This window comes from Schistocerca cancellata, chromosome 8 (assembly GCF_023864275.1).
Source record: "Schistocerca cancellata isolate TAMUIC-IGC-003103 chromosome 8, iqSchCanc2.1, whole genome shotgun sequence".
NCBI classification, from domain to species: Eukaryota; Metazoa; Arthropoda; class Insecta; order Orthoptera; family Acrididae; genus Schistocerca; species Schistocerca cancellata.
The window spans coordinates 339,939,735-339,955,250 of record NC_064633.1 but is presented as its reverse complement, the minus strand read 5'-3'; the positions used below and the strand labels follow the sequence as shown (position 1 = coordinate 339,955,250).

At 41.8% G+C, this 15,516-nt stretch overlaps 1 protein-coding gene across 1 annotated transcript in view; it reads left to right on the top strand.

Moving 5' to 3' along the window:
* LOC126095560 (mucin-2-like) overlaps window positions 1–15,516 on the top strand; it is a 155,396-nt gene that overhangs the window by 118,049 nt on the left and 21,831 nt on the right. Inside the window, exon 6 of the mRNA XM_049910338.1 lies at window positions 4,054–4,189. Within this exon, the coding sequence (XP_049766295.1) occupies window positions 4,054–4,189 (136 nt within the window). The remainder of the gene's footprint in view (window positions 1–4,053; window positions 4,190–15,516) is intronic.

The following is a 15,516-nucleotide window of genomic DNA, read 5'->3' as shown; positions in this document are numbered from 1 at the left end:
AATTATACCAATTTTAATTACCTTTCCCAGGATGTGTATTAGGGGTTCGTTGAATTCATTCTAAGAGGGCAAAATAGTTCATTCTTAGCTCCCCAAATCAATTTTAGAAAACAAAGTTCATTTTTCATATTAATCTAAAAAGTACATGTCTGAAAAAAGAAGCTTTAGCTTCATTAAGCCTTCTTTGCACTAGGTTGCATACCACCAAAACGTGGTTTTTAATATCAACTGAGCCATGTTTTGTTCCAGTTTCAATCAATGTTTGCCCTTAATTTAGAAAGCCTATACACTGCTATATGGCCTCAAGCCCTTAGCACACATTTCCACACACTTTGTCCTCTTTCAAAGTATTTATGGAGTGAGAAAGCTGCTGATGAAGCTTACAAACACGTTGTAACATGATCGAGGTTTCTGAATGAGTGTTTAGTAACTTTCTAATTTGGCTTGCGAGACACCTTCCGATTTATTTGAACCTGCCTCATAAATACTCGACTGCTTTTCTCCTCCTGAACTTGAACTCCATTTCGTGACTGGTATACAGGGTGGTCCATTGATAGTGACCAGGCCAAATATCTCACGAAATAAGCATCAAACGAAAAAACTACAAAGAACGAAACTCGTCTAGCTTGAAGGGGGAAACCAGATGGCGTACGGTTGGCCCGCTAGATGGCGCTGCCATAGGTCAAACAGATATCAACTGAGTTATTTTAAATTGGAACCCCCAATTTTTATTACATTTCGTGTAGTACGTAAAGAAATATGAATGTTTTAGTTGGACCACTTTTTTCGCCTTGTGATGGATAGCGCTGTAATCGTCACAAACGTATAAGTACGTGGTATCATGTAACATTCCGCCAGTGCGAACGGTATTTGGTTCGTGATACATTGCCCGTGTTAAAATGGACCGTTTACCAATTGCGTAAAAGGTCGATATCGTGTTGATGTATGGTATTGTGATCAAAATGCCCAACGGGCGTGTGCTATGTATGCTGCTCGGTATCCTGGACGACATCAATCAAGTGTCCGGACCGTTCGCCGAATAGTTACGTTATTTAAGGAAACAGGAAGTGTTCAGCCACATGTGAAACGTCAACCACGACCTGCAACAAATGATGATGCCCAAGTAGGTGTTTTAGCTGCTGTCGCGGCTAATCCGCACATCAGCAGCAGACAAATTGCGCGAGAATCGGGAATCTCAAAAACGTCGGTGTTGAGAATGCTACTCAACATCGATTGCACCCGTACTATATTTCTATGCACCAGGAAATGCATGGCGACGACTTTGAACGTCGTGTACAATTCTGCCACTGGGCACAAGAGAAATTACGGGACAAGGACAGATTTTTTGCACGCGTTCTATTTAGCGACGAAGCGTCATTCACCAACAGCGGTAACGTAAACCGGCATAATATGCAGTATTGGGCAACAGGAAATCTACGGTGGCTACGACAAGTGGAACATCAGCGACCTTGGCGGGTTAATGTATGGTGCGGCATTACGGAAGGAAGGAAAATTGGCCCCTATTTTATCGATGGCAATATAAATGGTGCAATGTATGCTGATTTCCTACGTAATGTTCTACCGATGTTACTACAAGATGTTTCACTGCGTGACTAAATGGCGATGTACTTCCAACATGATGGATGTCCGGCATATAGCTCGCGTGCAGTTGATGCGGCATTGAATAGCATATTTCATGACAGATGGATTGGTCGTCGAAGCACCATACCATGGCCCGCACGTTCACCGGATCTGACGTCCCCGGATTTCTTTCTGTGGAAAGTTAAAAGGATATTTGCTATCGTGATCCACCGGCAACGCCTGATAACATGCCTCAGCGCATTGTCAATGCATGTGCGAACATTACGAAAGGCAAACTACTCGCTTTTGAGAGAAATGTCGTTACACGTATTGCCAAATGCATTGAGGTTGACGGACAACATTTTGAGTATTTATTCCATTAATGTGATATTTACAGGTAATCACGCTGTAACAGCATGCGTTCTCAGAAACGATAAGTTCACAAAGATACATGTAACACATTGGAACAACCGAAATAAAATGTTCAAACGTACCTACGTTCTGTATTTTAATTTAAAAAACCTACCTGTTACCAACTGTTCGTCTAAAATTGTGAGCCATATGTTTGTGACTATTACAGCGCCATCTGTCACAAAGCGAAAAAAGTGGTCCAACTAAAACATTAATATTTCTTTACGTACTACACGAATATGTAATAAAAAATGGGGGTTCCTATTTTAAGAAAACGCAGTTGATATCCGTTTGACCTATGGCAGCGCCATCTAGCGGGCCAACCATAGCGCCATCTGGTTTCCCCCTTCAAGCTAGACAAGTTTCGTTCTTTGTAGTTTTTTCGTTTGATGCTTATTTCGTGAGATATTTGGCCGGGTCATAATCAATGGATCACTCTGTATATTCCCCGATTCTTAATTTCTCCTCAGTCTTCTTGGAGATTGGGTTGTTAATGTTGATGCTCCTATCCTTATGATAAATGAGCTGCAGTGAAACTATCTACACGAACATATTCCTGGACTGATAGCGCAACCTGTTGCCAGGTGCAGCAGGCTGAATGGGTCCCAAGAAGATTGCAGGCTTGTGGAAACCCAAGTTGGCTAGTTTAACTACAGTGTTCAGTACACATGCACTCTTGTGCCCTCGTTTTGGCAGGTTCAGCTGCTTTGATGGTTGCGGCGGAGATAGGGGAGGCAGGCTGGAAAGAGAATTTGTACACCTGTGGAGAATTCGTCCGCATGATCAACGTGTCATACTGGTCTCTTGCAACAGCCGTCAATTTGACTTGGTAGGACTTTGAAGCATTTTCTGGTGAACTGCAGCCACATTTTCTGGTGTGCGGGCACATTTTGTACTGTTTTTTGACTTGTTCAAAACAAATTCTGTTTTACGCCATTTTTGGTCTAAACATTGCACAGCACTCTTTGACTGTCAATTTATTTATACTGGGTGATATGTTAATCATACACAGCTGATGTTCCTGAGACATATTGAGTCTCACCTTTATCTATGACAATGAGTAGGCTGCAGCAAAGAATTAAAATTTCTACCGGTACTGTGATTTGAACCTAAGTCTCCTGACTACTTTTTTTTATTTCCTTTTTGTTTGTCACTATTACCGGAATTTGCTCTGGATGCACATCACATAGCACCCTTCAAGTTCACTGTTGAATACTTCACTCAGTTATTATTATTATTATTATTATTATTATTATTATTACAAAAGGCATCCAGCTCTCTGATAGTACATGCTAAGCTATCGTGAAGGCTGCTTACTGGGCAGATGCATGAACCAGGATGCCACACTAGCACTGTGCCTACTGCAGCTGCAAGGGGCTATGCTAATAGGCATTGCTCCGTGATACATTCCAAGTCACTCCTCACCCCATTGATATTCCCCTACTAAACTTCCACGAGTGCTGCCAGAGCTCTCCAGTATTGGAATAGCACCTTAGCAATGAGCCAAATGGGGTTAATCCTGCCTGTACCTCAAGCATGGGTGATATCACAGACAGTTGATGCACCTGATAGTCCGTGTAGGGGTGGTACTCACAGTGCCAATGTGGTGCAACAGTCAATGCACCTTCCTGGTAAGTGGGAGGTCTGGATTCGAATTGTGGTGCTCGTGCAAATTTTAATTCTGACTTTGACCTACATCATTACTGTAGGAAAAGGTGAGACTCAATATGTCTCAGGAAAATCAACTGTGTATGATTAATATAACACCTAAACCCAAGGTATAGGCAGGATTAATCCCATATACTGGATGACCTTTTGGTGTTGTTATTGTTGTGGTCTTCAACTTGAAGACCACTTTCATGCAGCTCTCCATGTTAGTCTACAGTGACAAGCCACTCAGAAAATCTGAATATAGCAGGGCTAAAATAAAGGGAGTGAAAGGTGAGCCACTGCTTGTACAGAAACTGCTTTAGACTTACAAAATTAAAATAAAAACTTAAACTGTAATACTGTAAACTTATAACTCTGTGTTCTAAAAATATGATGACATATTTATTTCAGGAAACGAAAGCTGATCGGCTACTGGCAGACAACAACAGATGTCGGAAAGACGGATGCGAGTATAATTGCTTACAACAACATTTCGGCTTTCAAGTTTCCTGACAGAATGCAAGTCTACCTAACTTGTAACATAGAGGTAAGACAAACTTGACACAAAGGCAAATTTTACTGAATTAATCTAGCTCTTACCTATAGACAAACAGTTATCAAAATAATATAAACATCTGAATGAATAGTGAATTGTTACGATAGTTCCTTTGGCAGAGCACAGGCTTCAGATTCCCTACATTTTTTGCAACTCTGGTAGCCTGGATATCAATAAGGCCATGAGCAGAAATATTTCGAAACACATGCTATCGAAACAACCATAGCTGATCAATAATGTTCAAGTCAAGTGATTGGGTAAATAAGACCAAGTGCTGAAGTTCACTTATTTGCATTAACCCCTTCCAGTAAAAAGGTATCAATGTCAAATCTGACAGCGTCATCTTGCAAAATGAGTGCATTGTAAAAGAACACACTATGTACCGTACGAAACTCTGGGACATCTAAATTTTCCACCTGATCCACCACCATAATGCATCATTGGAATGCATCATAAAGTTCGTTTCACTTAATAATCCTATAGACCATTTATTGGCTATACGGTTTCAACCAACTACTCACGATCAGTAGCCTATAAACACTTCTTAGCTGTTGGCTGCATCAAACTGTGCTACCAATTAACTCACAGTCCTGTATTATCAGGCTATTAGAAATGTTAACTGCTATCACGTTTTTACACAGCAACCGGCTAAGCAGTTGACAGTGACTAGTCAGTTGTAATCAGTATAGTTACTGAACAATTTATATGATCATTGACTGAACTGATTATTATAGTTAAATATTCTGCCTGACAAAAAAAGTAGAGCACCCGAAAGGGGCAGAGAAAATGATGTGATGTTATTTTAATGATTAAAAACTGGAGTCCAGTTTACAAAGAATTTTGCAGCATGAGCCCACTTATCAGTATGATGTTGTACCCAATCAAGTTTGGATGCATGCACTGGTTTGGTTGGAAAGAGTGTTATAACATTGTTGTATCCTGTTCTGAGGTAAGCAGGCTCACGACTGTTGTAACTCGTCCTTGATATCCAGATACTGGCACTGGAATGGGCTTGATGTCTGATCTGGTCCCACAAATGTTCCACTGAGCAGATCTGGGGACCTTGTTGGTCACAGGAGTACCTCACTGTTATGCAGACAATTCACAGAGACATGTGCCATGTGTGGACGAGCATCTCCTATTGGAAACTGCACCATAATACTGTCACATGAGAGGCGAGGATGCAGGAGGTCAATGATACACTTTTGTGCTGTTCTCTCAATCACCAGCAGCCGTGACCTTCAGTCACACTGCGATGCCAGGAGTAGCTCTCTGTGCCTCTCTAAAATGTTGAAAGAATGAGCCCTCTCCCTAGGTCGCCACAATATATGCAGATGATGGTCATCCTGGATACTGCAGAGCCACATTTTAGTGTCAAACACAATCCGACATCATTCATCAGCAGTCTGTGCTTCCCAGTCATGGCATATCTCCATATGCAGCCATTTGTGTTATGCTGGTAAAGGCAGCCTGAATGCGAGATGGTGATTCTCCAGTCTGGCTGCTGCTACTCAGCAACCGATGGTGCAGGATGACACTGAATGAGTCTGTTACTTGTCCTCAGATAGCAAACACAGGTGTGAAGGGGTTACAATGTTCTCTGAGTACAATATGATGATACTCATTACTTGTTCTCAGATAGCAAACACAGGTGTGACAATGTTCTCGGAGCACAATATGATGATCCTCAGAAACTTGATGATGAGTATGGAAGCCCGCACATTCCCATATAGTCCAACATCAGAAGACTGACACATCTGAATGCCCTATAAATTGCTCTACCTGTCACAGGGAATTGGAACTCCACAATCATTTACATACTAGCTGGTGGTATGTACTTGTACAAGTTACGTTGACATCCTGGTTTCTTCATGATTCTTGTCTGATAGTGCATAATGTGCTTACTAATGTTCGTTTCCAATAACATGACAAATACCAATCCTTCGGAGAATTCATATATCATGAATCTCTGTATGAAGAGTACTACACTGAAGACAAGAAAGGCAGAATTCAATGTTCATGGACAAGGTTATCAGAGATGGAGTATGAGCTCAGATACGGCAAGTTTGAGATTGGCAATCAGACAGCCCAATTTCAAAGTTACGGCTCTGGAATACACCTTATTGATTTTAGAGAAATCATGAATAACTGAATCGCAATGGCTGGATTGGGATTTGAGAGTTCAGTGCCTTAACAACAATTCCACTTAGCTCTATTGTTGTTAGGATTTCGCTGTTGAACATAATTAAAGAGTGTAACCCAAAAACCCACTAAGTGCCAAAATGTTTTTTAGGAATTATATTAAAAAATATATCACAAGGGTTTACATTTTAAATTTTAGTATGAAATAGAAAGACAATTGTAGGCAGAATTTTATATTTAATTAATTTTATTGCATATTACATAAGCAGTATGAATTGTTAAAGTCAGAAATACTAAAAACAGCCAACTGGTTACACCTTTTTACTCAAAAATCAGCTAATTGTCAAAGGTAGTTTCAGTCTTATTACCAGTACACTATTGAAAGAAACTCAAAGTACAAATCAAGCCCCACTAATAGGACAAAAGTCCTCATAAAATGGTCTGTATATTTCATCAAAATTTGGTATCATTGATAATGAGTCTGCCTTTTTTCTTTGCTAAGTATTATTTTCCCTTCAGTTCCAATGAATAATATATTTCTCATGTCAGAAACCTCCACTCCCTTTTTTAGAATAGTAACATTTTTCCAAGTTTCCAATTCACTGAAGGCATATTTCACTTTTATGACTCTGGGATTCTGTGCTGAGAAGCGTACCATTGTTTCCTTTGGGAGCTGCAACTGTTTTGTTGTTACCCACGAATCTGCAGCACACAGAAATTGAAGAAATTTTCTTCTGTCAACAACTTCAAATTTGTTAACACATGTAGCAGATCTTGCAGTATCATACAGGTCTTCAGGTACAAATGCCATTCGCAGCCTCTTCCTCTTCTCAAAGACCCTATCTCATGGCAGGCAGCTATAGTCTGATATTAAGAACTTTTCTTCAGTGATGTCAGAGACTCCAAGTGACACAAGATAGACAAAAAGGAAGGTCATCATCCTGTTTTTATTCAGACGAACTATTGGTACATAGTAGACATAGCAACATAGCAAAGGTTACATTTTGTGATGAATATGTGACCTCTACTAACTACTGTTGTTCATAGCTCTGGCAATGTTATATAAATACGCTGTAAAGCAAATGTAATGTATCTAAAAAATGACACATAGTAGGTTTTTGGGTTATATTCTTCACCTGATAGGCCTGATACGTGACACTGATGAAGATTACCACATAACTTTATATCCATCATTACCAAAATTGACCTCAGAGTAGGGGCTACAGCCTCATGGCTATGGGCTGTTAAAGTTCAGGCAGTATGTATCTTAAGCATGCAAGCTTTTGGTCAACCTGGCTAATAATTTAATTTGTCCACATTCGAATTCATGCACAGTGCACTGAACTACCTGAGTGGTTTGATGATAACCTTTGCCTTTAGTTATGTATACCTGGTGTTTTGATGTCAATGAGATGTTTTGAGGTGCAGCTTCACATAAATGTCTCAGTGCAAGATGTACATCTTACTACCAGACAAGGAAATCACTCATGAATCTGACAACTCAGTGCAGGATGTACATCTTACTACCGGACAAGGAAATCACTCATGAATCTGACAACTCCACAGACAATCAAACTTCACCAGCATAATGAGTGGTTAGTGACATTTCTGGTACAAGAGTGTATCCAGCAAGTTCAGGGCAGGGGTGGAGCCTTCCCCCCTCCCAAACCTACAAAAATGAAAAATCTTTGCAAACTGAGCTTGCATTATGACCTACCACACAGACATACATGTCAAATCAGTATTGTTTGAAGATACAAAGAAGAAGTAATCAGCATTAACTGGTAACAAGTGTACCCAGAGCTATTACACTACTTCCAACATCATGTCAGACCTCCTTTCACCTCGTGAAATGCAGCAGCTCAACATGGCATTGACTCAACAAGTTGTTGGAAGGCCCCTGCAGAAATACTGAGCCATGCTGCCTATATAGCTACCCATAAATGTAAAAATGTTGCCAGTGCAGGATTTTGTGCACGAACTGACTTCTTGATTATGTCCCATAAATGTTCGATGGGATTCATGTCAGGCAATCTGCGTGGCACTGTCATTCGCTTGAATTGCCCAGAATGTTTTTCAAACCAATTGCGAACAACAGTAACCCAGTGGCATTAATATTCCATCATTGTTTGGGAACATAAAGTCCATGAATGGATGCAAATGGTCTCCAAGTGGCCAAACATGGCCATTTCCAGTCAATGATTGGTTCAGTTGGACCTGAGGAGCCAGTCCATTCCACGTAAACACCATTATGGAGCCCCCACCAGCTTGCACAGTGCCTTGTTGGCAACATGAATTCATGGATTTCATGAGGTCTGTGCCACACTTGAACCCAACTGTCAGCTCTTACCAACAGAAATCAGGATTCGTCTGGCCAGGCTACCGTTTTTCAGTCATCTGGAGTCCAACTGAAATGGTCATGAGTCCAGGAGAGGTGTTTCTCACCATGTCGTGCTATCAGCATAGGCACTGGCATTGGTCGTCTGCTGCCATAGCCCATTAATGCCCTATTTCACCACATTGTCTGACAGATACATTTGTTGTACACTCCACATTGATTTCTGCATTTATTTCACAAAATGTTGCTCTCTGTTAGCACAACTACACAACTGACAACTACACAAATGCCACTGCTCTCTGTCATTAAGAGGAGGCCATCAGCCCACAAGTTCTTTGTGGTAAGAGCTAATGCTTGAAATTTAGTTTTCTCAACACACTCTTGGACACTGTGGATATCGAAATATTGAATTCCCTAATGGTTTCTGAAACAGAATGTCCCATGTCTCTTGTTCCAACTACATCCTGCATTCAAAGTCTGTTAATCCCCATCGCGCGGCCATAATCATGTCAAAAACTTTTTCACATGAATCACCTAAGTACAGATCACACGTAGATGCAATTGTTAATGATATTGATTGTCATTTGAGCACCTTTGTGCTTCACATATCAAATTAGCTGATAAAATGAGAGTAGCAGCCGTTTTTAGTCAGGTTCATTTGCCAGTATGTATCTGTACAAGCTTCAGTTACTTGCATTTCTGTTGAGCCACTAGATTTCATGCCCTGCTTGCACATCTGTGTCTGTACTCTGCAAACCAGTGTGAAATCCATGGCAGAGGGCACTGTATCACATGCTAGGCATTTTTCCCATTTCATTTGTGTATAGATACAGGAAAAAATACCGTTAGAATGCTTTTGCACTGTAATTAGTCTAATGTGTTCTTTGCATTTCCTTACAATATGTAAGGGACTGTGGACAATTCTTAAGACTCTTGGCTTAATACTCATTCTTGAGACTTTGTACCAAGGCTCTTGCAAAATAGTTGGCCAATCTTTTCCTCCCCCCTCCTTGTCCATCTCCTTCTCACCCTTCTCTTTGTCGACCTCCTGCTCTCCCTTCCCATTTCATCTCCTGCCCTTTCCTTTCTGTCTGCATATCCTCTCTCTCTCTCTCTCTCTCTATCTCTATCTATCTATCTATTTCTCTATCCATCTCCTCCTCTGACCTTCCTTTGTCCATTTCCTCCTCATCCCTGTTCATCTCCACCACCCCCTTCCCTCTGCCTATCACTTTCTCTCCCTGTGTCTATCTATCACCAGGTTCTATCTATCTCCTATTTCCATTCTGTCCATCTCCTTGTCTCCCTTCTCTCCATCCATCTCCTCATCCTCCTATTTGTGCCTGTCTCTTCCTTCCCCCCCCCCCCCCCCCCCACCGACTGTACATCTCCTCCTCCTCCATTCTCTCTCCACGTTATCATGTTCACCCAGTAGGAGGCTTGCGGTCCTTAACCCTACAGTGTTTCTTTCCAGAATGTAACTAATATGTGTACCAAATTTGACTGGAATCATTCCAGGATCTAAGGATGAGGTTTTTACCTATGGCTTTTCCCACACATGCTTATGTTAAATATATTTCATATATATTACACGTGTTTGTACACATATTTTACCTGTATGTCTAGCGAATTTTGCCCTGCAGTTTTATTTTCATATAGCTCAATGCTTATGACGTTTTATCTCCTGATCAATGTGCTACACAATCATGTAATTTTGCAAGTACATCAAATGTTTAATGTGGTTGCTCTATGTGATACATGTTGTGAACAGTGTAAGTAGTAAAGGAGTATTAAATTAAAATGTCATATATGATGCCACAGTTCTTCATGCATCTCAGTGTTTATAATGTCATACCACCTAAACTAAGTTTTGTACAATGTAATTTTGTTGTTTCATTCAGTGGTATATGTGCATACTGTCTGCAAAATGGGTCACAAATACAGTTGGTAGTAAAGAAGTAACACATTAAAACATTATGCTGCATGCAGCAGTTTTACTGTTTAAATGGTGAAAATGTAGTAAGCAATAAACTTTTTTGCTTTCATCATTTTGTTGGTGTCATCAGTGACAAAAAATTTCATAAAAGTTTGAAATTATATGTAAAGTTTATTGCAAGTCTCTCAGTGCTCTCATTCTCAAATACTAGATAACTAAAATATGGGTATTTGTACATCATGGGCTACACTGCTTTTCTACTCCCAACCCTTTGATAGATAGGTGATGATTCTTTCCAATCAGTCAGTGATATGTGTACCAAGTTTGATTGAAACTGGTCCACTGGTTTAGGAGGAGATTTGGAACATGCATACATATATATAAATATAATAGAGGGAACTATTCCACGTGGGAAAAATATATATATAAAAACAAAGATGCTTTAACTTACCAAACGAGAAAGCGCTGGTTTGTTGATAGACACAATAAAATAAAAAAACGCACAAACACACACACAAATATTCAAGCTTTTGCAACCCATGGTTGCTTCATCAGGAAAAAGGGAAGGAGAGGGAAAGACGAAAGGATGTGGGTTTTAAGGGAGAGGGTAAGGACTCATTCCAATCCCGGGAGCGGAAAAACTAACCTTAGGGGGAAAAAAGGACAGGTATACACTCGCGCACACACACACACACATATCTATCCGCACATATACAGACACAGGCAGACGTATGTAAATGCAAAGAGGTTGGGCAGAGATGTCAGTTGAGGCGGAAGTACAGAGGCAAAGATGTTGTTGAAAGACAGGTGAGGTACGAGGGGCGGCAACTTGAACTTAGCGGAAATTGAAGCTTGGTGGGTAATGGGAAGAGAGGATATACTGAAGGGCAAGTTCCCATCTCCGGAGTTCTGACAGGTTGGTGTTAGTGGGAAGTATCCAGATCACCCGGATGGTGTAACACTGTGCCAAGATGTGCTGGCCGTGCACCAAGGCATGATTAGCCACAGGGTGATCCTCATTACCAACAAACACTGTCTGCCTGTCTCCATTCATGCAAATGGACAGTTTGTTGCTGGTCATTCCCACATAGAAGGCTTCACAGTGTAGGCATGTCAGTTGGTAAATCACGTGGGTGCTTTCGCAAGTGGCTCTGCCTTTGATCGTGTATATCTTCCGGGCTACAGGACTGGAGTAGGTGGTGGTGGGAGGGTGCATGGACAGGTTTTATACCGGGGGCAGTTACAAGGGTAGGAGCCAGAGGGTAGGGAAGGTGGTTTGGGGATTTCATAGGAATGAACCAAGAGGTTACGAAGGTTAGGTGGACGGCGGAAAGACACTCTTGGTGAAGTGGGGAGGATTTCATGAAGGATGGATCTCATTTCAGGGCAGGATTTGAGGAAGTCGTATCCCTGCTGGACAGCCACATTCAGAGGCTGATCCAGTCCCAGAAAGTATCCTGTCACAAGTGGAGCACTTTTGGGGTTCTTCTGTGAGAGGTTCTGGGTTAGAGGGGATGAGGAAGTGGCTCTAACTATTTGCTTCTGTACCAGGTCAGGAGGGTAGTTGCGGGATGCTGCAGCTGTTTTCAGGTTATTGGTGTGATTGTTCAGGGATTCAGGACTGGAGCAGATTCGTTTGCCACGAAAACCTAAGCTGTAGGGAAGGGACCGTTTGATATGGAATGGGTGGCAGCTGTCATAATGGAGGTACTATTATTTGTTAGTGTGTTTGACGTTGATGGATGTGTGAAGCTGTCCATTGGACAGATGGAGGTCAATGTCGAGGAAAGTGGCATGGGATTTGGAGTAGGACCAGGTGAATCTGATAGTGGTTGAGAGGAAATTCTGGAGTTATTCTTCACTGTGGGTCCAGATCATGAAGTTGTCATCAATAAATCTGTACCAAACTTTGGATTGACAGGCTTGGGTAACCAAGAAGGCTTCCTCTAAGTGACCTATAAATAGGTTGGCATACGAGGGGGCCATCCTTGTACCCATGGCTGTTCCCTTTAATTGTTGGTATGTCTGGCCTTCAAAAGTTAAGAAGGATGAAGCTGGCTAAGGTAATGAGGAAAGAGGTTTTAGGTAGGGTAGCAGGTGATCGGCGTGAAAGGAAGTGCTCCATCGCAGTGAGGCCCTGGACGTGCAGGATATTTGTGTATAAGGAAGTGGCATCAATGGTTACAAGGATAGTTTCTGGGGGATACAGATTGGGTATGGATTCCAGGCGTTCGAGAAAGTGGGTGGTGTCTTTGATGAAGGATGGGAGACTGCATATAATGGGTTGAAGGTGTTGATCTATGTAGGCAGAGATACGTTCTGTGGGGGCTTGGTAACCAGCTACAATGGGGCGGCCGGGATGTTTGGGTTTGTGATTTTTGGGAAGTAGGTAGAAGGTAGGGGTGTGGGGCGTCGGTGGTGTCAGGAGGTTGATGGAGTCGGGCGAAAGGTTTTGTAGTTGCTTTCTAGTTGTTTTCTAGTTCACCTTTATCTCTCCCAATATATTTTTATTTTTATTTTCATTTTGGCCTCATGTTACACTTTCCACCTTCTAAATACCATGTCACCCTCACAACATCCCCACAATGACCACATCAAATGTTATTTACATTCCCTCTGCAAACATGCCTTCGCCCTAGCCACATTATGCTCCCATATTTTATTTACTCAGGCTTGTCTGACATTTGGCATTACCCCCAAAGGCCTCACACTTAAGGTTCCCATCTCTGGCTGTAGCCCTTCTTTCCATCAGTCCCTATACCAGTTCCAAAACAAACAATCCATAGCCCTCACCCGCCTAATCCTTCACTTACACATCAACTCAGCCAATGAATGGGATGTTTGGGTTTGTAAATTTTAGGACGTAGGTAGAAGGTAGGGGTGCGGGGTGTCGGTGGGGTCAGGAGGTTGATGGAGTCAGGTGAAAGGTTTTGTAGGGGGCCTAAGCTTCTGAGGATTCCTTGCAGCTTTGCCTGGACATCAGGAATGGGATTACCATGGCAAACTTTGTATGCAGTTTTGTCTGAAAGCTGATGCAGTCCCTCAGCCACATACTCCTGATGATCAAGTACCACGGTCGTGGAACCCTTGTCAGCCAGAAGAATGACGATGGATCGGTCAGCCTTCAGATACAGATAGCCTGGGCTTCAGCTGTGGTGATGGTGGGTCTAGGATTAAGGTTTTTCAAGAAAGATTGAGAGGCAAGGCTGGAAGTGAGAAATTCCTGGAAGGTTTGGAGAGGGTGATTTTGAGGAAGAGGAGGTGGGTTCCGCTGTGATGGAGGACGGAACTGTTCCAGGCAGGGTTCAATTTTGATAGTGTCTTGGGGAGTTGGATCATTAGGAGTAGGATTAGGATTATTTTTCTTCATGACAAAGTGATATTTACAGCAGAGACTACGAGTGCAGGACAGTAAATCTTTGACAAGGGCTGTTTGGATGAATCTGGGAGTAGGGCTGAAGATGAAGGTGAAGGACAGAGGTTTCGGATTGGGAGAGAGCTTTGGAGGAAAGGTTAACTACTGAATTAGGGTGTTGTGGTTCCAGATTGTGTTGATTAGAATTTTGAGGTTTTGGGGGGAGTGGAGCTGGAAGTGGGAGATTGAGTAGATGGGAGAGACTGGGTCCGTGTGCAGTGAGAGAAGGTTGAGGTTTGTTAGAAAGGTTGTGGAGGGTGAGTGAGTTGCCTTTCTGGGGGTGGGAAACCAGGAGATTGGATAGTTTTTTGAGGTGGAGGGTGGCATGCTGTTCTAATTTGCGGTTGGCCTGTAGGAGGATGCTCTGAACAGCCAGGAAAGATTGAGGACTTTGATTATGGATAGGAGTTGACGGGTGTGTTCATTGGCTGAGTTGATGTGTAGGTGAAGGATTAGGCAGGTGAGGGCTATTTCAACAACATCTTTGCCTCTGTACTTCCACCTCAACTGACATCTCTGCCCAACCTCTTTGCATTTACATATGCCTGCCTGTGTCTGTATATGTGCGGATCAATGTGTGTGTGTGTGTGCGAGTGTATACCTGTCCTTTTTTCCCCCTAAGGTTAGTCTTTCCGCTCCTGGGATTGGAATGAGTCCTTACCCTCTCCCTTAAAACCCACATCCTTTCGTCTTTCCCTCTCCTTCCCTCTTTGCTGATGAAGCAACCACGGGTTGCAAAAGCTTGAATATTTGTGTGTGTGTTTGTGTGTTTTTTATTTTATTGTGTCTATCAACATACCAGCGCTTTCTTGTTTGGTAAGTTACGGCATCTTTGTTTTTTATCTATACACATATATAAATATACACTCACAGATATAAATACATATATATGTACATACATTTTTATAATTTGTTTGGATTTACTCACAGAGGTGTTTTATAACCAATCTCCTTCATAGTCCAACTGCATTTTCCCAGTATCTTACCAATTATCAAAATCTGTCATCTCCTGTACCTACTTCTGAACTTTTGACATATATTACTATTCAATTTCATATCCCCACAAATTGTTACACCCAGTTTTTTATGCAGATAGACAGAATTCCACTTGTTACTCACTGACAAAGGTATCGTAGAAGACAACTTTTCTGCATTTTGGGAAGTGCATAATATTATGTTTCTGAACATTAAAAGCAAGCTGCCAGTCTTTGTACCACTTTGAACTTGTACATTGTGTCCCTAACCTCTTTAGGTAGGTTACAGACAAGTTCCAAAATCAGGAATAATTGGCTCAAGCACACTATGACCCAGAATGTATTGTGTCTGCACACTGAGTTTGAATGCATAACAATACCACACATTCATACAGTTCTTGAGTAGTCATCTGGATCAAGTTCTCCAAGTTATTTCAGCAAACAGATTCTTTACTACCTTCAGGCGGTTCCTAATGACTGTAGCTCCTATCGCTATCCATGCATCCACCTCAT